This window comes from Synchiropus splendidus, chromosome 5, assembly GCF_027744825.2.
Source record: "Synchiropus splendidus isolate RoL2022-P1 chromosome 5, RoL_Sspl_1.0, whole genome shotgun sequence".
NCBI classification, from domain to species: Eukaryota; Metazoa; Chordata; class Actinopteri; order Syngnathiformes; family Callionymidae; genus Synchiropus; species Synchiropus splendidus.
The window spans coordinates 13,078,742-13,100,870 of record NC_071338.1 but is presented as its reverse complement, the minus strand read 5'-3'; the positions used below and the strand labels follow the sequence as shown (position 1 = coordinate 13,100,870).

At 44.1% G+C, this 22,129-nt stretch overlaps 1 protein-coding gene across 2 annotated transcripts in view; it reads left to right on the top strand.

The window, feature by feature from the left end:
* The window catches only part of uacab (uveal autoantigen with coiled-coil domains and ankyrin repeats b), a 35,211-nt gene extending 13,591 nt beyond the window's left edge, over positions 1–21,620 (top strand). Inside the window, exons 1-19 of one of the 2 annotated variants that reach the window (XM_053865564.1) lie at positions 5,186–5,877; positions 6,025–6,155; positions 8,498–8,586; positions 9,514–9,578; positions 10,654–10,711; positions 11,035–11,105; positions 11,269–11,375; positions 11,519–11,700; positions 12,111–12,148; positions 12,480–12,533; positions 13,030–13,137; positions 13,282–13,314; positions 13,398–13,490; positions 13,672–13,702; positions 13,763–13,812; positions 13,888–16,536; positions 16,660–16,812; positions 16,934–16,999; positions 17,084–21,620. In XM_053865564.1, the coding sequence (XP_053721539.1) occupies positions 5,791–5,877; positions 6,025–6,155; positions 8,498–8,586; positions 9,514–9,578; positions 10,654–10,711; positions 11,035–11,105; positions 11,269–11,375; positions 11,519–11,700; positions 12,111–12,148; positions 12,480–12,533; positions 13,030–13,137; positions 13,282–13,314; positions 13,398–13,490; positions 13,672–13,702; positions 13,763–13,812; positions 13,888–16,536; positions 16,660–16,812; positions 16,934–16,999; positions 17,084–17,155 (4,137 nt within the window). In that variant the 5' untranslated portion in view covers positions 5,186–5,790 and the 3' untranslated portion in view covers positions 17,156–21,620. Of the gene's footprint in view, positions 1–5,185; positions 5,878–6,024; positions 6,156–8,497; positions 8,587–9,513; positions 9,579–10,653; positions 10,712–11,034; positions 11,106–11,268; positions 11,376–11,518; positions 11,701–12,110; positions 12,149–12,479; positions 12,534–13,029; positions 13,138–13,281; positions 13,315–13,397; positions 13,491–13,671; positions 13,703–13,762; positions 13,813–13,887; positions 16,537–16,659; positions 16,813–16,933; positions 17,000–17,083 lie in introns of those variants that run through there. The other variant, XM_053865565.1, reaches the window with a different exon arrangement.
* The last annotated feature ends 509 nt before the right edge of the window (positions 21,621–22,129 follow it).

The following is a 22,129-nucleotide window of genomic DNA, read 5'->3' as shown; positions in this document are numbered from 1 at the left end:
TCTCTAGTTAACACCAGCATTGGCTCTTTCTTTTATGCTTCATTGTCTGTGTAAACGGTTATTAATGCTTCCAACACCACTGTGGAGAAGTAGGAGGGAGGACTCTTTGCTTTGATGTAGTGCTATGGTGAACTGTGTAATCTGCATTCCATTGATATGAACTTGTGATCTCCTCATGCACGAGCTGAACATGTATCAGCTGTGACTCAAGGTTGATAAGCATAACCATTCACCCCCGTTCTGAAACTGAAAACTCAGAGTTGGACAACCTGCACATCCAGTTTTCTCATGGTTTGGTTGACCGGTTTCTTCAAACAGGCCCAGATGTATGACCTGAAACCTTGATCTTTATTTGTATTTATGATGGTGTAGTGGCGGGCTGATGATGGAAATAGTGAGTGTGATTTGTCCTCTGAATCTCACATCAACCGTTATACTGCACAACAACAGCTGTGTAGACTTGTGTGTATTGTGTAGGAACCAAAACCATTTTTAACGGCACAGTAGGCGTAAATTGTTGCTCTGGTTAAGCTTAATGCCGGCTTTCTCTCTGTCACTCTGCCATTGTCAGCAGTCTAATTACCAGCCAGAGACCTGCTCCATGTCATGTTTGACTTGCAAATTGTCAAGGACATAAATAAAAACCAGCCATTTTCTCTCCATGATACACTGCTCTGTGTATTAACAGCTTAAAACATTACTTGGAAAATCATCAAACTACTTTATGTCTGTCTCTGGAGGAAAAATGTAATCATAAAAATTTCACGCATATTGAGCCGAATATGAGCATGACTGCAGCTTAGAAGAAATTATGACTGTGAAGTGAATTGAAAAATTCTCATCATGGAACTAATCCAATGTTTCCTATGAAAAGTGAAATTGTAATGCAGCTCTTGCTTTTCACATGCCCGTTTTCCTCCAAAATCCTTCCATTTCTAATTAATTATTATTACTTTAGCTATGTGTGTTCATTAAGGTCCTCACTCTATTCCTACTTGTAGGAACTTCATTGAATTTATTTGTCCTTGTCCTTCAAAATGACTTTGTTGGGTCTTAAAGCCTGTAGGTGTCTTCCACTGTCATTTTAATACCCACCACTAGAGGGCCGCTCCACAAAGTACTCACCTCAGCAGTCTGATCAGCTGACACAACTCAAGTGCTGACTGTGGTAAGTTTCAATTCACTTCCATTCCATTCCATTCCGTAAAGCGCAAGACACTGATTTCATAACCTTTTTGAATCAAGAGTGAAACCACAGTGTGCTTGTTTTACATCATCAAGACATTTAGGCTGTTGCTTTGTCAGAAGTGAAGCACGAATAATCTATAAAGATATGTATCTTTGTTGTGTTTGTTTTTTCTTCTGTCTTTCCCTAATAATCTTCTATGCCCACAAAAACAGTTTAAATCTTTTTTCCCCTTTGTGTTGTATTTATTTTGTTTTAATTTTTTTAATTTGCTAGTAGAAAATAATTTCTTGTAAGACACTGATTATGGAATAAATGAAATCAAAAGAATTGTGTTTATAATTGTAAAAATCTTTATTAAACAACACAGATTACAGTCTGAACATCCCTCAGTAACATCAGTACTTAACAGTATAGGACTATTCTCAAAATTGAAAACAGAAAAAAGTCCCCATATTGACCTATCGGCAGGCCAGTCATTGTAGCAGTCCTCAGTTGTCGGTGGAACAGGTGCCGGTTGGCCTCTGCTACTCTTCCCAGCCTCATTCTCCAAATGGAAGAAAAATGTGTGAAACGCAATATGCCATGTGGAATGGGCTCAATGTGCATTATTATCGTACACTTGAAGATCAGTGCATACCACCAACATGCAGGCGAGCAAGTCAATGGCGGTCTCAATCTCACACTATTGCAATATGGCAACATCCACATTTTAGCAGTTTATCAGTTTAAAGGATAAGTAAACCACAGGATTGTGAACTTACCTAACTTATTGTTGAGTACGTATTTTTTTTCCCCCTGTTGGAATATGTAAAAAAAAAAAAAATGTTAGTTAGCCACCTGAATCTGAAACTTCTGAAAATGTCCGGAGTGGAAACATAAATGCAGTGCTCTCTGTCTCAGAGTCCTGCTACAATTGGCCAGTATGTAAATATTTCACTGACATGGCAGAGTGTCAAGACATTCACCAAACTGCGACATTTCACATTGAATTAAGTGTTTTCAGTTGTTCTTTTGACAGAATAGTTGCTGCATTCTGCAAGGTTTTTTGATTTTGTTTCCTCCTTGAAGAGGCATATGAAAATGTGTCTCAATTAAAATGATTTAATGATTCATTTTTTTCACATCATGTACACAGAAGGTCTCACCATTTTCATTACAAAGTCATTGTCAATCCATGTGATCGGTATGGGTGATCGGCAGCAAAAATCCTGATCGATCATCCCTATTGCTAACCCACTGAGTCCAAATCTGGAAGTTTCATTTATTTTGAGAATGTCTGCATTTGTGCCCACTTTGCTGAAGGTGCAAAATGCTACACCGATGAGTCTGCTTGTCGCTTTGATATATAAATAGTGTGCAGCTTATATCAGGAACCTGTTGCATTGGTGATTACACCAGAGTGCAAAGATGTTTGACTCCAGCCTCACTGCATGATGGCTTTCAACTGAAAGCCTTCAACATCCATTTTGTTTTCTCTTGTTTTCCCTCAGGGGGTGCCATAAATGTCTAGCTCGTAAAATGTCATTAACCCTACACGTTGTCGGGTGCTTACTACTCCAGCTCTGCTCTGCTCACCGTTTCCCACTTTGCTGTGGCAACCAAGGAGCATACTCCGTACCTTGTCAAATACCGCAGAGGCCAGGACCAGAATACTTGTGTCTGCATGAGCAGTGGTCTCCAACCTTCCTGACCTGCCAGCGAGCTGCTACAATGTTTATCATAAAACAGTGAGCGACAAAAAAACAAAAACAAAACAGCTCATTGCCACAATTTCTAAAGAGCAAGGCACAAAGATCTTACTGTTCTGGATGGCTTCAGCTGAGCTATCTATCCACCCAAATAAAATCTGGATGAGATCTGTCAGCTGTGTGATCTCACTGCTGGTGTTGTAGCCACGCACAGCACTCGTTCTCTGAGAACCTCATCCATTCATCCATGTTCTAACAAAATTAGTGTTGTAACTGATCAAAATCGAGGCTTTGTGAATTGAATTATATAGATTTAAATGAAGAATTTCATTTAAATGAAGAATATCTCTGAGACCAAATGCATTTGGGATAATCATCAGCAACGTGTGTATCCTCAGTCCATTTGTTTTGGTAAGCATTTGTTCACAAACTGAATTTCAAACTTTGACAAGTTGAATTATTAGTATGTAATTTCATATGTTGGATAATTGCCGGGGCTAGAATCTCACTAAACCACATCATTAACTGCAGTCTGATCCCTGGACAACAGTGTCACTTTCATGCTGTCTGGCATGAACGGCAGGTTGCGGTGTTAACCTTAGTCTAGTCTCTTTTACAGCGTGGTATTCTAGCTGATGATTTCATCCTTGTGAACATGCACATTTTTGGTGTCCTGTTATGGGAAGAGAGAGGCAGTTAGCAGTTGTCGGTGATGACAAATGTTTCTAAATTCAAGGACTTGTTTAGTGAGGGGTAAGTGAAATTTATTTAAGAGTTTTAATCCATTAAATATCAGTTAAAGTTGGGTGACCACATCTGAGTTTGTTAGAAGGTGTGTGTCTATAGTCTGTGTTCGGGGGCGAAGGTGTGTATGACTGTGTAACAGGTGGGACTTTAACTACTGAGGTCCACAATCAGCACATCAGCGTGGAGGTTCACCACCATTATCATCCTGTAGTGTGGAGCTGCAACAAGTTTCTTAATTTATTTATGCAAGTAAAATAGCAAATTTAGGAATGAGATTCTGTGCATTCTTTGAACAACATGTAGAGATAGTGTTACCTCAGCTAGAAGCTATATTGTCTGAATCTTGCCTGATGAACAGAACAACTATCAAACTGGAGTTCTGGAAAAAAACAACAACTGATGCACAGGTCGATCTGATTTTAAGATTCAGATTCAGACTGTAAACTATTCACCCAAAGATGGTGTGTGTTAGATTGCTGCATGTCTGTCCCGAGTTAGCAGCCATATTTCAGCCCCTCTGATTTGTTATTGACATATTTTGACTGCAAACATACAATTTAATACCGTAATTTATATGCCATGTATCTAAAATCTACAGTTCCCATATTGTGCATAAAAACAAGGTCCTTTTCTTCAGTGTGTTGGAAGTGCTCTCCTTGAAAGTGATGACTGCAGCCCGACCTCTGCTCGCTGACATCCCTATTATTAACTAGTTCATAAACAGATTCCTGAACAAATACACACAAGTGCACCCATGTGAGATATTTACGTGCCTGATATCCAGTATGCCGGGTGGCTAGGTGCCATTTTGGCGCTTTTGTCTCCATGCGTGGCTGAGCAGCTTTCGTAAGTTGACACCTACTCTTGACAGGTCATGTGGATGAGGTCTTTTTGCATGTTTGTGGATATCAGCTTTGCTCCGTTAACGCCAGTCTGGCAGCAGAAGGTAACACGAGTCTTAGCAGAAGCTGATGGAGTGTGTAAATTAAATGACTGGCTTCTCCACTAGCCTACTTTGCTTGTATCCAAATGACCTTTTACCTGCTTTGCTGTCAAAATAATTTTGCGTGTTTTGAGTGTGTCAGCCATCTTGTTCGCAGAAATGCATAAATACCATGTGTCACACATCACAGCTCTCTTAACCGCCGTCCTCTTGTGTAGATGGTTTGGTCTGTTACGGTCTCTGGCCCATCAGAGTGCTGTGCTGTGGGAGCTCAGTGCCAGGGCCGCTTCAAATGTGCAAACCATAATCCCCTTCTGACATTAATACTCTGAGATGGAGACAAGCAGGGAGCATGTCGGGGAGCAGTAATGTAAGCAAGGTCTTTTACACTGGCCTTGTTTCATGCTGGCACTGCTAATGACCACTAGAGCCATTACTCATCCCGCAGTAATGTACAGAATGTATTCTTAGCCCTGTCTTCCTTTTAGTCACTACAGAGGGTTTGGGGGGTCAAAAAATAAAGAGGTAACCAGTCTGTAGGGCTGTCCGCACCGCCGCTGTTTACAGGGGGGGGTGGATGATATTTTAAACCAGAGGGAGCTCACATATTTACCCCACAGAGTCTGACTGACCTTGCCATTTGGTGGGGTGAAGGAGCCTGCGAGCACTTATAGAAAAGAGGGAGTAGGAAGCCAGAGCACCTCTCCTCTCTGCTCCTCAAGTCAGCGGGACATTTCAGCTAAAACTCTGGAAGAAGACGACACTGCTGACTACAACGGATGGTTTGAGATTTTAGCTGTCAAGGGGAAGACGTCCAGGGGTGTCCAGGAGAAGCCAGGCTGAGCTGACTTTAACCCCTGAGGAGGAGTCGCAGTTGCCGGCCAGGGCAGGTCCCAGGGCTGGCAGGGCTGGCCCTACTGCTTCTCCACCTCCACTCCTTCCTCCCTCTTTTACTTGTCCTTTTCCCTTAAACTTTCAACTGAACTGCTGAGCAGTTTATGAACTAACAGGTAGAGCCTGTGAGGAGAGGAGAAATGTAAGGAAATCACAGTCAAGTCCACTTCCTGTTCTTCACTGTTTGATAACTCCAGAGGCTGCGCCTTTGCGGACTGCTACATTCTTCTTTTGTTTTGATACTCACTGGTTGAGTCATCTGAGACACTGAGGAGACTTTTTTTTTCTTGCACTTTTTTCTCTTGATTTGTTTTCACCAAACCGGAACAATGGCGTCATTTTCAGTAGCGAGGTGCAAGGACCAGCTGCACTCACCCAAAATGAGCCGCTGGCTGAAATGCACTTCTATGCACTTTGTAGGTATTTTTAGTCTCTTTTTTTGTATGCCTTCTTTATTTTATTGTTTTGTGTTGCTCAATGTGTTAATTGTTAATTATGGTTTTACTTGATCATATCATATTCTTTTGGAAATATGTCTGATGGATTTCTCTCAATGTTTGCAGAACACTGATTGGAACAAATATGACGACCGGCTGATGAAGGCAGTGGAACGTGGCGAGGTTGATAAGGTGGCTGCTGTTCTCAGTAAGAAAGGCATCATCCCCACCAAGCTAGACGTTGAGGGGCGATCTGCGTGAGTATGCACTCACACATGACCATCACATATATAGCCTAAACTTGGGACATTCTCCGGAGAACATGCTCGGTAAAATAAGAAAGTTATAGTCCTCCCAGTTCAGATTCCTTACGCGCTTCACTGCAGACAAAGCGTGGGGTGATAAGAATTTTTTGAGAATGAGATCACTCTGATTTAAAAATAGACATTTCTCACCTCCCACCGTGATATGAATGCCAAGTCTCTGCCTGCCCCTTGAAAACTATCAGCTTTGTCCAGCTTAATCTGCCTGTGCACTGCTGAAACTGGTCAGAATCATGAGGGAGTGAGTATAAAGAAGGTTGAAATTAGGTGGAAGATTGACCACATGGGCCTAGGGCTGTTTGAGTAGTCACCGCAGGAAATAACTCCCTGCTAGCTGAGATCGGATTCTCACGATTTCAGTGCTCAGTCAAATATTGCAGTCCAGCTGCAGACTATTTTTGGGTTCGGTAAGAACCATGTGTATCTGGGCAAATACTTTACTTAGTGAAAATATATGAAAAGTCTTAGTATGTGAAAAGGTTAGGATAGACGTGGTGAGGTCTCAGAAAATGCTGTACATCCTATCTGTGAAGGGTGTTTAGGAATGTGTAACACGACTGACTGAATAGTGTATGTGCGGGCATACGTCTGTGTGTTCTCATGACACAAATGCTGGATGGTAACTGACTCCAAAAGTAGTTGCCTTGGAACCATAGCTAGAATCATTCCCCAAACAAAATAATTCCCTACAATTACAACTTAGACAGTCTAGCTATAGTTCAGTGGGCCGCACACGCACGCACACATCCTCCCTGGAGCATGTGCTCCGGCTACTGAAAGAGCAAGCTTAGGAATGTTGAATGGCAATCCCGTTATCAAGGACCACAGCAGGGCAAACCAATTACAAACAGTGCCAGCGTATAATCACCCATGTCCTGGATTAGTGTTTCTGTGTAGGGCTAATTAATTTATCTCTGACTGCTACAGTAAGTTTTCCAGCTGTGTAAACTGTCCATGTGAAGGCCACAGGCGCACACTGCACCTGCTCGTTCTCTGCGGTTCCAAGGCTTAGTGGTGAAACTAATTCATATGATGACACACTTGATGGTCAGACACTTAGAGAGAGGTCATTGGCGATTGCTAAAATAAAGCAAGGCTTTACTGCAACTCAGCAGTGAATAAAACATCTGAATGCTACTGGACCATTGTTGAGCCTTTATCCCAGAGTGTGTTTTATCATTGAAATGAAGTTATGGAGCCCAATAATCCTTCTGTCTGAACAGTGAAAAAAATGGTTCGGAGGGAGGCCTTCTCTCTTAGCTTGAATAGTACCAGTAGTAATAGTGTGTGACTGAATGGACAGATCAAAATACTTCTTATAAGATGAAGTATAATAACAGTTTATAAAGTGAGCAGAGCTCTATTCAACTTCTGCATGTGATTTTAGGAATGTAATTCCACACTATATATAGATTTCTTGCAACTTGTGCGGGTCGTGTCTCAAAAATCCCTGTGGCTCTTGAACACTTGCACTCGTCACATTCATGAGTCAAATAGTTTCTGCTTCCTGTCTGCTGTTGGCCCCCCAGAGGTCAAGACCCCCTAGTGCTCCCTGGAGAAGCAGCGTCTCGTTGCCATCAACTCGTCTTTTAATACCCGCCCGAGTGTTGAGGTGACAGCCTCACTGGCTCCTTGGCAGATATCTCAGCCTCAGGGTCTCAACAGTTTCATGTCGCTCGAAGGGCGACGCGTTTGGATCAGTTTACACTTAAGTACCCCGCAGTCCTTCAAACAAACTCTCTTTGAGAGGGTTAGCAGTTATGATCCTGAATTGGGATTTGTGAAGTGAAATTTCACAACTGAAAAAGCTATTTGTCTGAAACAAGTATGCATCGTTTGTGTTTGTTGTTGTGTTTGTGTGTTGGTAAAAGTGGACATGACTTTTTGTCCTCGTACTACATGTTGCAGCGTGCAAATCCAGCACTGTCCTGTCTGTCATTTTGTTTTGGTGCATCGTCATACAAACAATGATGCTGTAAAAGTGTTTGCTCATTGTTGTTACTGCAATAATAACTGACCTTGTGATGATGAAGATCTTAGCTTCTTTTGTAGTTGTTTGACAAAATGTTATTCAGGTTTTGTCATTTGTTCACTTCCAATATGTTCATCTGACTCCACTGAGTGATATGTCCATTTGCTGTCACGCTTCCATTTCACCTCCCCACCCCCTTTGCTTTCACACCCTATAACGTCTGCCGCCTAACTGTCTCTGCTGCACCTGCTCCATCAATAGACCGATGTCTTATAGTCTCTCCTTCTGTCTTACTGTCTCACAGCTTTCATTTGGCCGCAACACGAGGCCACCTGGACTGTCTTAACCTCATCTTGGGACATAGTGTGGATGTCACTGCCACCGATGCCACAGGTGAGTGGAAGCTGAAGATGTATTTTTAGAAATTTCAATGTGTAAATATAATTCATTTGCCTTGTTTAATTAACTGAATGGCTCGGTAGATCAAATATATATCGAGCTGTTATGATCCCTTTGCCACAGAGAGTTTTACTGGGCCAAGTCATCTGATTGGATTTGTACGAAACTGCACTGTGCACACCGGCCCAGCTTAGTTGCTGCTGCACTTTGGAGTGCAATTCTAAACTCCACCTTCTCACAAAACGTATTTGGGTCATTGCATACTTGGAGACCTGATTTTAAACTACCCATCCTTGCATTTCTTACTGGCGACCATGATGAAGGCATCCACTACTACAGACCTGAAAAATGTTTTGGTAAATGCGTCTTTTGCATTCTGCTCTTCAAATAAATATGGCCTTTCCCAGCGAGTACATATGCATTAAAGTTGTCTCTGTGTTTTGAAAAACAAACGTGCACTTGACCATAACACAGAAAAAAACAGGGTCATGTGGCTCAGGCCATCAAATGTGCCTGTCACATTAAGGCTAAAAACAAGTTCCCCAGTCGAAGCAACGGCACCAAGTGAGACCTACATACCTATGTTCACATTTTACGCTGTATGTAAAATTGGTGGAGCAATCCAGCGAAACAGCTCTCAGCAAGGATCAGTAACTTTATACCTGTGATTAGTGCTGGTTAGAAATGGTGAGCCCTGACCTTGCTGCAAAATATTTTTAAGCACAAGTGTGCCATGTAATGTCTATTTGCATTTTATTGCAGACCGGGTGTCATTCAAATGAGTATCAAACTTGGTCTTAGGCACTGAGGCCCTAGCTGACCCCCTGCCACTCACTTTTTGTTTACCACAAGTATTTGTAGCGTTTGCTTTCGCACTTAATTTGTGGAATCTTTATTTTGTGTTCATTGCTTTCCCTTTAGGGAAAAATGCCCTTCACCTGGCATCAAGAAATGGACATTCTCTTTGTGTGCAGAAACTCTTGCAGGTAAGGTAGACCCTCATTGGCTCTATATAATTCTCCTTGTGCCTTGCCAGTCTGTATCGTTTGGCCTGGAACACTGTGTAATAATACTTGTGTCTATAAATATAATATAGTTAAAATGTCAGCTTCTCAGTCTCTAAGTGCAAGTGGTTTCCCATGAGGTCCTTGATAATGTTTGCCAAAGGGTCCAGGCCACTGACCCACTCTCCACCAGTCGCTGGTGCTCCCTGTCTGATGAGTCACCATGATTTATGTGTTTACAATGAAGGGTGATGGCTGCAATATTGTGGCCTGGTATGATTCTGGCCGTCATGTGGCTGTGATTGAATGGGGGTCATGGCTACTGCTGGGGAGGGGTGGCTGCAGTGTTGACAAGTCTTCTCTTCTGAAAACCTGCCATCCATTCCTGGTGCCGTCATCACACCAGACATAGCAGCTGGATGCCACTACTCTCTACTACCCCAACCCTTGGCCCCACCATCCACAGCCTGAATGCAAGTGGTATAGGATTACCCTGTTGATGCTCCGCCTCTTGTTTACTTAGTCATTCGATCATGCTGCTCATTTTTGGTACCTGTTGCTGGAGAGAGTCAGGTTTTTATAGTGAGTGGGCGGCCGGGGACCCGCTGGCAAGCTTTACCCAGCAACATCAGCCCCCCTGTTAGCATTGAGTTCTCAAGCTGTCATAGCAGGGCCTCAACACCAGTGCAGCTCCGTCACTGACGTCTGACCCTCTGACGGACTGGAGAGACTCACGAATCAGCAGTGTGTCACTTGGCCTGATGTGACCTGCCTGCTGCTGCATCTCAACTTCCACCGAGCGAACTGCCTTTTCAGTCATTTTCTGTTGCCAAGTCCGTTGTGATCCGCTTTATATATATATAAATAAAAAAAAAACAGCTGCGATATTAACTTAATACAAGAAATGTTTTGGCCTTGTTTGTACTTTGCGATCTAGAGTGTCAGAAAATGTATGTCATGCCATTTGGCGACCTTCCCAAATATTATGACACATGTGAGTTATTGAACTTGTTGTCCTGTGTTGTTGTTGAAGCTAATAAACATGTATGCTCTGCAGCACAACTGTCCTGTTGGAAATGTGGATCTGCAAGGAAGAACTGCTTTGCACGATGCTGGTGAGACTTTCCTCCACCCATGCACTCAACATAACTTGCACTGGCACCGTCACCGTCAGCAGTGCCATTATACGTGTGTGTGTTTTACACTGCTGCTTCAACGTCTACTCTTAGCAGACCTTACTTTTCATGTGGCCTACATAAACATTTGATATTAATGACACCAACGCTCTGCGTTTGATCATATTTGCGGCTCGATGCTAAGAACAGATATAATTCTGTGTGTGCTGTGGCATTTATGTTCAGTCCAACCCCTTTTAACAGCCTGTATGCTTTTGTTTTGTGACAAGTAGCAAATGTGTTTGCTTCTCCTCTCTCTGCAGTCATGGGAGGATGCCCATCCAACGTGAAGCTTCTCTGTGACAGCGGGGCGTCAGTCAATTCCACTGATTTTGTAAGAAGTTCACTTTATGCTGCTCATGTTGTCACAGAACTTTTCCTCCAACTTCTCCCTCAGCACTACATGTCTTTTACACTGATGCTGGGTTCTGGCTGCATTCTGAGCTTTCTGACCACACGCCTGGATGCACACGCCTAATCTCTTATTTCTTCGGCAGGATGGTCGGACTCCACTTGTTCTTGCTACCCAGATGTGCCACCCTCGCATCTGTCAGCTGCTGCTGGAGCGAGGCGCGGATATCACTATCAGAGACAAACAGAGCAAGTAAGAGACATTTTCTCTGAGGGGCTCTGAATCGCTCATCCAAAATTTGCAACTGTTTGTGACCAAAAACACACCCACATGCACAGCTTTGATCAGATTTCAGCTGGAAATATTCTGCCCTCACAATGTGTTTCCAAATGAAGGACTGCCATGATTCTGGGGTGTGAATATGGCTGCAAGGAGGCAGTGGAGGTGTTGCTGATGAGCGGTGCTGACGTGAAGGCAGTCGACGGTGTGGGTCACGACGCCTTCCATTATGCCCGTCTAAGCAAGAACCAAGAGCTTGTTGCACTGGTGAAGACTTACCTGGACAAGGCCAACAGAGGTGACGAGAACAACCACCACAAGATTCAGAGGATTAAACCACTAAGCACATCTTTTTATTCCACTCATACGGTGCAACTACCAAAAGAAAAATACATTTACATATAAATAGACTCCCTGATAGTCAACAATCCATTTTATGGTTTGTGAAGAAAACCACACGCTCAATATTTACTTCCCTGCTGCTTGGTTTTTACTCAGTGACTCGATTGATGTCATAGTTTTTGCCATAATTCATTTTATCTGTTTATCATCCAGAGGTGTCATTCTAATACAAGGAATGTTTCATTTATACAGTGATAAGCTCTAAGCGGCTAAATCACTTGCTCACCTGGAAAACTCAGAATGAGGGAATATATGCCAACTAAGAAGATGAGTTTGCATTTACCTGTAATGGTCTTTTCATTTCAGAAAAGGAAGCTGCAAAGAAGGAACACTGGAAGCGCAAGGTAATCGTTCTGCTTTCAGTTTCAGTTGTGAATAACGGCACACACCAAGTTAAAATAGCTTTCCGTCACAAGTGATATGAGAGAAATACTGTAGTACTCCCTCCACTCACTGAGTGTTTACTGCTCAACTCTTGCATTTCAGTAGCAGAGATGTGTGCTAGATTTTTCGCCACCATTTCACTCGCTTGCTCTGTATGCTTGCTTTTTAATGATTTATTCCTTTTGAAAACCATGTTGAGTTCAGTGAACCAGTGTTGGAGTGCCATCTACCAAGTCTTTGCAGTACTACACCCCATGTGGTACCTTCATGTGACCATGTTTTTCCTCATAGTCGATGGAAAGAACAGAGGCTGTAGAGGCAAGCTGGAAGGAAGCAGTTATTCACGTGAGTACAGTGTTCATTTGGAGTCAAACATGATATTTAAGTGTATTAATATTTTCCTTTTATGAGTATGTTAAAGGGGCCCTGTTATGCATTCCCATGTTTTAAGAGTTGAACTGTCTCTTTGACATGTACTGTGAAAGAACAAAGTCCATCCATTTAATTTCTCGTTTTAAAATAAGCTTAGAATATATTTTCTGCATGATTTGTTTGCCTAAAAATATTATTATGCAAGCATAACGTGGCATGTCCCTAGCACCTGCAAAGGATCATCGGATCAATGATTGCAGTGTGATGGCCGACTTCACAGAGCACCTTTTTTATTGCATATACTGTTTCTAAACAGATGAAAAAATAATAATAAATTATGGAATGAATTATTATGTAGCTACCGTATATGTTCAATTGTTGCTCCTGTTGGTGAAGCTATTCACCGTGACTGGTAAAGGTTGGAAAGCTTTCTCCCCTTATTGTGTTTGTGTTTTGTGTGGGACTAAAGGATCTGGAGCGGAAGAATGAGACCCTGGAGGAAAACCTACGAAAGTTCCAGCAGGACCAGAGAGCTCTTGTGGAAAAGGTCAACGTGCTGCAACAACAGCTCACACAAGTAAACACTTCATTTATCAGTTTCTTTAAACTTTTGTCAAGAGATTCAGTAATAACCCCAATAGTTTAGCATTGTGCTGTGAACCTGTGATGGTAGGTTCACAGTGAGATGATAATGGTCTGAATTGAATTTGTTTTTCTGCAGGAGAAGATGAATGCTGAGGAGAGTCAGAAAGAGGTGATTATATTTGCGTCTTCTGAAAACTTGTTTGAATCTGCAGACAGACTTGATTTATTTTTATTTTTATGTTTCCTTGTTAGAAAGAGGAGCTGCGGTTTTTAGTAGGCGCTAAAGAGAAAGATGAAGGGGCACGAGGCCTGGAGACTGTGAAAGTCCAGCTCAGAAGCTCAGTGGTAAGTTTCCTTCAAGATCTGTCCAGTAGATATCAATTGTGCATGTATCATTGGAAATGGTCAATGTTGGTTTCAGCTCAGCAGCTCAACGACACCAAACATCTGTAGATGTTCCAGGCTTAATGCCCTTTCCTAGTGGTGCGGTCAGCATGATAATGATGTGGTTTGTCTGCTCCAACAGGCCGATTATTCTGGGCAGTCTGTCATCAAAGGTAAGGTTCGACATTTCTCTCATTGTTTCTCTTAATATTAAGATGAGCTTTGTCATTCAGGGAAAGAGAATGTTTTGGTGAAGCAGGCTCTCAGTCTGGACTCTGAACAGGTAAGCTCCCTCACAATCCACCTGCAGACTACCGTTCAGCACACTTAAATCCTGGTTGTTTGTTGGCCTCTGCAGTTGCTTCAGAACCAGAGGATGTCCCCGTCAAGAGCGTTCAATAGGAGTCCGCCTGCAGTGGGCTGGGATCTCAACAGTGAGCTCGACACTCTGCGCTGTGAACTTGAGACCGTCCGGAAAAGACAACAAGCAGCGGAAGAAGAGACGGTACGACTTCAGTCAGCCTTAAATCTGAAAAGCCGCGAGTGTCAGGAGCTGACCTACAGTCGGGACATGGTCCAGAAGCAAGCTGACCAACAGATCGAGGAACTGGAAGATGCCCTTGGCGATGTGCAGAAGAGGATGGTGGATTCTGAATGCAAGGTCAAGCAGTTGCAGGCCCATGTGGTGGCAGTGAAGGAGCACTTTGGTGGCCAGGTTGCGGATGAGCTCCGAGCACAGATTCAGGACATCAAGGGGAAATATGAAGGAGCTTCAGCTGAAGTGGGTCGAGTTCGAAACCGGCTTAAGCAGAGCGAAAAAGCCTTGGAAGAGTACAAGAGCAGTGAAAGTCAGCTGGCGGCCGAAGCCGAACAATTGCACATGGAGATTGAAGTTCTGACCGCAGAGAGAGACAAGTTGGCTGAGAACCTGCTGGACTTGGAAACTGAACTGAACGAGGCGAAGACTAAACACGGCAACACGGTTCCAGCTGAGAAGTTCGACAACATGAAAAACCTGCTCACCAACGCGGTGGACGAAAAGGAACGGCAACTCGCCGAGCTGAGGGAAGACTACGACAGAGTGCTGAAGGAAGTGGCTGAGCTGCACCAGAAACTGGATAGTCCACCAACCAAGAGACGAGCCAGGTCTCCAGAAGACCAACGAAACCAGCTGACGGCGCTGCTAGAGGAAAACGCTTCACTGGATAGAAGACTACGTGAAATGACCGTGAAAAACAAGGAGCTGATCGACGCATTCGAAGAAAGTGAAGCCGACAGGGAGATGATGGAAAGGCATCTGAACGAGGTCAATAAGAAGATCGACGTCGACTTTGTGCCCATTGAAGACTATGAGGAAGCTGTGGAGACAATGAAAGATAAACTACAGAAAGCCAGTGACCGATTCACAAAGGCAGAAGCGCAAGTGAAGCAGCTTCAAGCCCAAAGAGATGCCCTTCAAGAAAACGTGGACGATCTACACGGAGCCAAAGAGAAACACCAAAGAGACACAGACGACTTGATGAAGAAACTTGAGGTTTTAGAGCAGGCATGCAAAGACAGAGACAGCCAATGTGTGAAGCTGACGGCACAGAGCCAGAATCTGAAACAGAGCCTGGAGGACGAGTACGTCTCCAGAGACCGGCATGAGCAAGTGACAACGAAGTTGAGCGCAGCGCTGAAAAGCCTGGAAGCTGAGAAGTTCAAGCTTGAGACCAAGGAAATGGAAAGTCGGGAAGAATTTCAGAACGTGAAGGAAGGAAACGAGAGGTTGAAGGAAAAGTTGGAGAAAGTTCTGCTGGAGATGAAGAATGACTGTGTCACTCTTAAGGAGCACAAGTCCACCACAGACAAGTTAAATGCCGCCATAGTTGAAGCAGAGAACCGAGCCAATGAGTTTTCAGCCATGTACACGTCCTCACAGGAGGAAACTGAGAGACTGACTCTGGAACTAAAGGCCCAGAAGATGGAACTGGAAACCATCCATGAAGCTATTCAGTCGAGGTTCATCCCTCTGACTGCAGTGGAGGAGAAAGAGAATTCCCACAGTTCCCAGCTGGAAGATTTGAAGGGTAAACTCATGGAGATGGAGGACCAGCTCGGCAGGGAGAGGTCTGCCAGAGAGACGGACAAAGAGGAGAGAGATCGACTGAGAGCGCAGGTGGAAACTGTCCAGCAGCGACTGGATGCTGCACTCGGCCGAAATGAAAAGCTGAAAGAGTCAGAGAGGGAGGTGAAGGTTCTGCATGAGGAAGTGACACTGAGGTTTAATGACCTCGAGCAGAAGCACCAAGAGGTCACGACTCAGAAGGCCAAACTCGAGGACCAGCACGCTCTCTGCGACACTCAGATCCAAAACCTTCAGGACCGTCTCAAGTCGGAGTTGACCAGAATCGCCACCTATGACACTGAGCTGAAGGCCCTCCACGATGCCGTGCAGCAGACCCAGACCGACTGCAAGAGAGCTCGGGAGGCCCAGCAGGAGGAGGCCCAGAGGGTTTGCTCGCTGCAGACTGAACTCCGGGATAAAGCCTCCGTGCTGCAACTGCAAATCAAAGCCAAGGAGTCCCTGGAGGCAGAAGTGACAGAGCTTCGTATGGCACTCCGCGAGGAGGAGGACAACAACGGCCAGAGAGCTGAAGACATATCTGCCCTGCAGTCGGAGCTCCTGCAGGCTACTGAGGCTCTGGAGGAGCTTCGTCACAAGGAAGACCAGATGAACCAGTTGAAGAAGGAGAAGCAGCAGCTGCAGGAGGAGGCGGCCGATCTCAGCAACAAGCTGCTGAGTCAAAGTGAGGAGCGTGATAAGGCCCAGCAAGAGGCTGCCAAAGCTTGGGAGGGTGAAAGCCAGGCTCGGAGGGAGAAGGAGGTGCTCCAGGAGAAGGGGCGGGCCGTTGAGAAGGAGATTTCTCAGTTAAAGGAGAGGTACGACGACTCGCTGGGCACCATCCGTGTGCTTCAGAGGAGGATCCAGACATCTGCTCAGCAAACTGAAGCCAAAGACAAGAAGGTAGGGCATCACTGGTCGCCGCCCCAACTTTATATAGAGAGTGTAATGTCGACGGGGATTTGATTCCCTCTTCCTCCTGACTTACAACATGCAGTGTTAATAAGTGGTGTGCTGCTGTCCCAGATCACAGAGTTGCTGACTGATGTGGAGCGGCTGAAACAGGCGCTGAATGGCTTGTCCCAGCTGGCGTACACCAGTAACTCCCCCAGCAAGGGTCAGACGCAGCACATCGATACTCTCCACGCACAGATCAAGAGCCTCCAGCAGCAGCTGGCTGTGAGTCCACGTGCATCGTGTTGTATAACAGTACCACCCGCCGTTTCTGCTTCAGTTGATAACATATTCCAGCCCTGTATTGTTGTCGAGGTGTGATGTTGAAGTGCGCTGTCTTGTTCAGGATGCTGAGAAGCAACACAGGGAGGTGATTTCAATTTACCGCACTCATCTTCTCAGCGCAGCACAGGTCAGTGACCTCACCAAAGCACTTGGGTGTGTTTCTGTGGCGGTGCACATGCTTCAGCACCTGACTCTTGACTCTGTGTTCCAGGGTCACATGGATGAAGACGTCCAAGCGGCCTTGTTACAAATCATCCGCATGAGACAGGAGTTTTTGGGTTAACTTCCACCTGCTGAGCGCCAGGACCTCCATCGCTTCAACCTTGGTTACGCTGCTCTGAGATCACTTTTGTGTGGGATTATTACTCAGGATCAATTGTTTTACACAGGCCTGAAGAAGATTTCTACCCAGCTGTGACATGTGTGTTTGAATATCGACGTCACACGCCCGCTCTTCAAATGAAAATGATTAACACCTGAGGAGATTTGAATGTGTAAAAAGTGTTGTCATGGTGATTTAGTGGAAGGTCTCTGTAATGTCAGGAAGCAGTATGGAAGGTGTTGGTGGATGTCAACTACGAGGGCTGCTCTATATGAGTGTGAAATGCTTGGATTATGAGAAGGACCCAGAACGTGTCACCCTGTGAGGCCAAAGACTTTTTCTCCCAATAATCCAAGCCGCTGTACCCGGAAGAGTTGTGTGGAATGTGAGTCAAACCGGTGAACTCCTTGCTGTGTCCTTCAGTTTGCGGTGGCTGGCCCTGTTTGTTGTAAGGAGGGTGCCCTCTAGCGGTGAGACTTGGCAGGCCAAGTTGAAATAAGTTCATAGTTGCGTGGCTCGGGGGAAAATAAACTCATTCATCTGTATCATCTGCGACATTAGTTTTATGGAATCTGTTGTTCAATACTAAGTGACTCCTGTTGCAATCTGCAGCCGACTCCTTGGACAGATGGTCTCAGACTGGGGTTGTTTCCCCCTGAGTCAGCGCTTGGTGACTGTGTAGATTGCTGATGTATGATTGTGGAGCTAGTCTCTTGTGCCTTTACACTGACGTTTATTTTCATAGCTTTGTACGACTTTATTTACCAAACTGTAGTGTGACTAGTCCAACGTTCAGCGGGTCTGGAAGTAGAGCAGCACTAAAAGAAAAAAATAAAAAGACATGTTCAGGGTAGCACTGACTAGGACGGTGGGTGTAACAGCCATAGATTCAACCCATAGGCCATTTGTTAAAGCACTCCTGTGTGAAAGTGAAATAACACCTCCAATATTTCAACAAGAAAAAAAGTTTTGCCTTCAACTTGGAAAAAACGATTTTCCGCTGTTATCTGAAAAAGAATTCAGATGAAAGTCAATAATACACAATTTGAATTGGGTTTACTCTTGGCGTACGTGTGTTTGTGGATTGTAATAAAATCAATTAAAGTGCCTAACATAGAAAACTACATCCTGGATATGTGTTTTGATTTTTATTTCTTTTTTAAATTGGCGTTGTATGACGTCTGATGCGGTGATCTGAATTGCAAACTGTGGTCAGGTGATGGCATGATAGCATGCTGACCGCTACAGGCGTTTTAACCAGTCCACACTCAGGACGGGGTATTTCTCACACATGAAAAGCTGACTCAAGTTTAACCACCGGTGCCCTAAAGTGATGTGGCTCTGTGGGAACGCTACATGTTGTAGCTCAGGCAGGTGTTCTGTGTTTTTCTTCATTGTTTTCTTTTTCACATGTATTGATAGATATGACACTCTGAGTACCAGCACATCAGCATGTTCACCTATTTTTGTTTTATTTATTTTCCAAATGTTTTTTTCATTTTTACTTTCAAATGAAGTGGAGTGTCACCCCACCTCTCCTCAAAGTAACAAAGAATAATAAGAAAAGTAACCACCAAATCATCAAACAAATAGCAAGTAATAATAAATTAGGTACGTATAAAATGCATACAGTGGAATATTGTAAACATATGCCACTTTCCACGTTGCAGTCAAGTAGTCCACCCACGGTAGGTCAGTGAGTTCATACCAGTCCTCTCTGGAATCAGTCATTGTCCTTCTTGATCCCAGATAGTGACCTTATGTCTTCAAGCTACAGCAGGGAAACCACGTCATTCAAGGTGGAGAAGAAGACTGTTTCAATGCGCTCAGGATAACTCTATGTGCGACAAGCAAAGGAAAGGCAAGAGCTTGTTGCTGAGAACCAGACCGCTTAAGTGAGGACACCTTAAGACCACCGAGGACCCACTGAAGAAGATGCACTTTGTACGACCTTGAGAAGGAAGGTCCAAGTTCTCACCAAGACCAGAGCAAATGCACTAGCGTTCCCTCTGTTTGTGCAGTGATCTATGTTCACTTGTTGTTTTAAAGACACTCTCCACCTGACGGTCAACCCATGTCTTCACTGTAGCTACAAAGAGGAGCTATTTTGTCTGGACATGTTCCTTCCTTAGACGTGATATTTGATGATGATATTTAATTGATGTATCAGTGGAAAGTCACGTCCCTGGATGAGACTGAAATGGAGGTGGATGTAAACATATTGTGATGTCGCTCTTCTAGAATCTTTGCTTGTCTTGGCCTCAGCTGAGCAGCTCTAGTCAGGTGGCCAGTGTTGCACACGTGTCTCCAGGTCATCGCCTTCTGTGATTGGCTCCAGTCCTCTGGAGTATGTGACATCTAACCAAACAATAGGAAGATCTTCATGTGTGAACTGGTGCAGCAGAATGAATTGAGTTTGACTCGATTTCCTCGTCTGGCAAGTGTGTTGTCATGAGTCAATGATTCAGTTGTGGACTCGCATCAACTCGGCTGATGATTGCTGACCATCATCAGCGCGTTCCCAACACACTTGGTTGTTGGAACAAACCAGAGTTTCATGTGGTTCCACTCAGTCATCTGAGAGCTCTTTGGTGCACTGCTCCTTCTTTTATCTCTGAACTCTGTCCACTTCTCTGTTCTCTGCTTACAAGATTTATTTCCCATTAAGGCAATTCCAGACAGATCAGTGAGACGCTTCCCCTCCATCTGAGGTCACATCTTTCATTTGAAGATGCCTTGACATGTGGACAGAGGATGGGCACGTTTGCAAGTCTGTATTGGCATTAAGAGAAAATTCTCATTCGCTGCAGGCCAAAGAGGTTTTTTTTTTTTTTTTTTTTTTTGCACAGTTGCTTTTCCTTTTTCCCTTCAGATTCAGTCACTCTGTGAAAGGCTGTATTTCAGTCAGTCTTATCTCAATGAAGCCGCCAACTGAAAGTATGTTTTTAAACTTAACATTTTAAAACGCTGATTCATGGTGCATCTTCTTCTTCCCTGGACCTCTACCTCTCCTCCACCTCCAACGTTCTTCCTTGTCTTCCCCAAACGTGAGACGTCCCTCTGCGATAGTCATTTCTAGTCTTATCTTTCCTAGTCAGAAAACCTGATCGTTTTTAACTAAAAATTTCAAAACTCACAACAAATGACTACATCATCAGCAAACATCATAGTCCAGGGAGACTCCTCCATTAACCTCCTCTGTCCGCTAATCCCTGATGTCATCCCACTCTCCCCTTGAAACCTCTGGTCATTCCAGCAGGACATCGTTCTCTCTGCGCTCTTACACTTGTTTATTTCCAAAAGACGTTACAGTCTTGATAATTCTTCATATAGAGCAGTGCAAGTTAGTCCTTTACTGACCAGAGTCTTGGCGCCAGATTAACCCCGGATATGTGCCATGTGTCATCGTAACAATGATGGTGATAATGTTCTCACGGCGACCTTCTTGTTCTCTTTAATTTGAGTATGAAGCATCTAAAGTGGCAGCAGATGCTTGGGAGCCCCGCTTGTCCCTCTGAGGTCCCGGCTGGGTCTGTTCAATGTCACTGAACTAATGCTCTGTTTGCTCACGCAGGCTGGAGTTGCTACAAGAGCCTGCTCTGGGCTTGACCACTGCGCTCCCCTTTTTTGTGGCCCCCACTCCCCCTCTAAGCCTCTATTGAACCAACTCTTCTCAGCAATTACAGCAAGTACAATTCAATCTGTTTCTGCTCTGAGCTTTAATCCTGTTTCAAGCCTCCTGATCATTTCCAGTTACAGTCGTTCTGACCGCCGTAGCTCATCCAGTCGGCCACAGAGCGTCCTGGCTTTACCCCATGTTTATGTTGCTCTTGGGGCGCACAACATGGGGTTCATTTCCCTGCTTTCATGACCCATTCGTCAGTTTTCTTGCCGTTTAATTCCATCGCCTTATTTGCATTATAAATTGCACCCGACACTGAACCTATGGTCACAGCATGTGACAGCTTGCTCTCAACGGCTGCTGAAGTGGTGTTGTGGTCCGGTTTTCCCCTTCTGCTGTGGTTAACAGTTATTAGAAGTGATCCAGTAAAAGAGTCACACATAGCCAGACATAGTATGAGTTTTTTTTTCCCCACTTTTTTTGTTTCTTTGGGCTGAAGCTACAGGTGAAACAATTACTGTGTACAGAAGACAGCGCCCTGTTGTGAGCATGAAGCTGTGAGATACGTGCAGAGTGTTGTGGTTCAGTGTTTGCATTTAGACATGGAAGTCTGTACGACTCCCACGAGAGGTGAGACTGAGAGTGGATTTTAGAGGTGGGCGGATCCTATCTGCATAGTGGTTAAAGTCACATTGTAAACAAGGCTTTACAGTGCAGTTAGTTGCAATTCGTATACGTTTTAAGCATTTACCACTGATATGTGGCAAAAAACAAACAAACAAAAAATATCAGAATATTCAGACAATATTGTGTGTGTGTGTTTAACTTTATTTTCTTTTTTTTTAACTTTATTTTAAAAAATAAAAATCATGTCAAAACAGTTTGTTCTTCCATGCTTTATTTATATAATTTTAAACAGTTTTTTCTGGTGTATTTGGCACAGATCTGTAGCACCTCCTTGCCAGCGACAGTAAGTCACGTTGACTATTTTAATGGTTGACTAGTCACTGACTCGTGACTGATGGAAAAATGTATGTAGTTGTCATCAACACTTAGTTAACTTGTCGGCTTATGATGGGTGCAGGTAGATGACGTCAATAGTAAACACTTGTATCGTGTTTAGTACTGTTTTGAAACATTTCAATACCTTGGTCTGAATAGTTTGCTGTCCCACTGGTTCCGGAGCCTCAGCAGTTGAAGACTAATCGACTGCTACTTTCCACCGTGTCATCAACACGTGCCGAGCACAAAGCTCCCGCCATCTTTCTGGTACTGGAGTTTTGTTGTTGTCTTCTGAGCTTTTTACTCTGTGA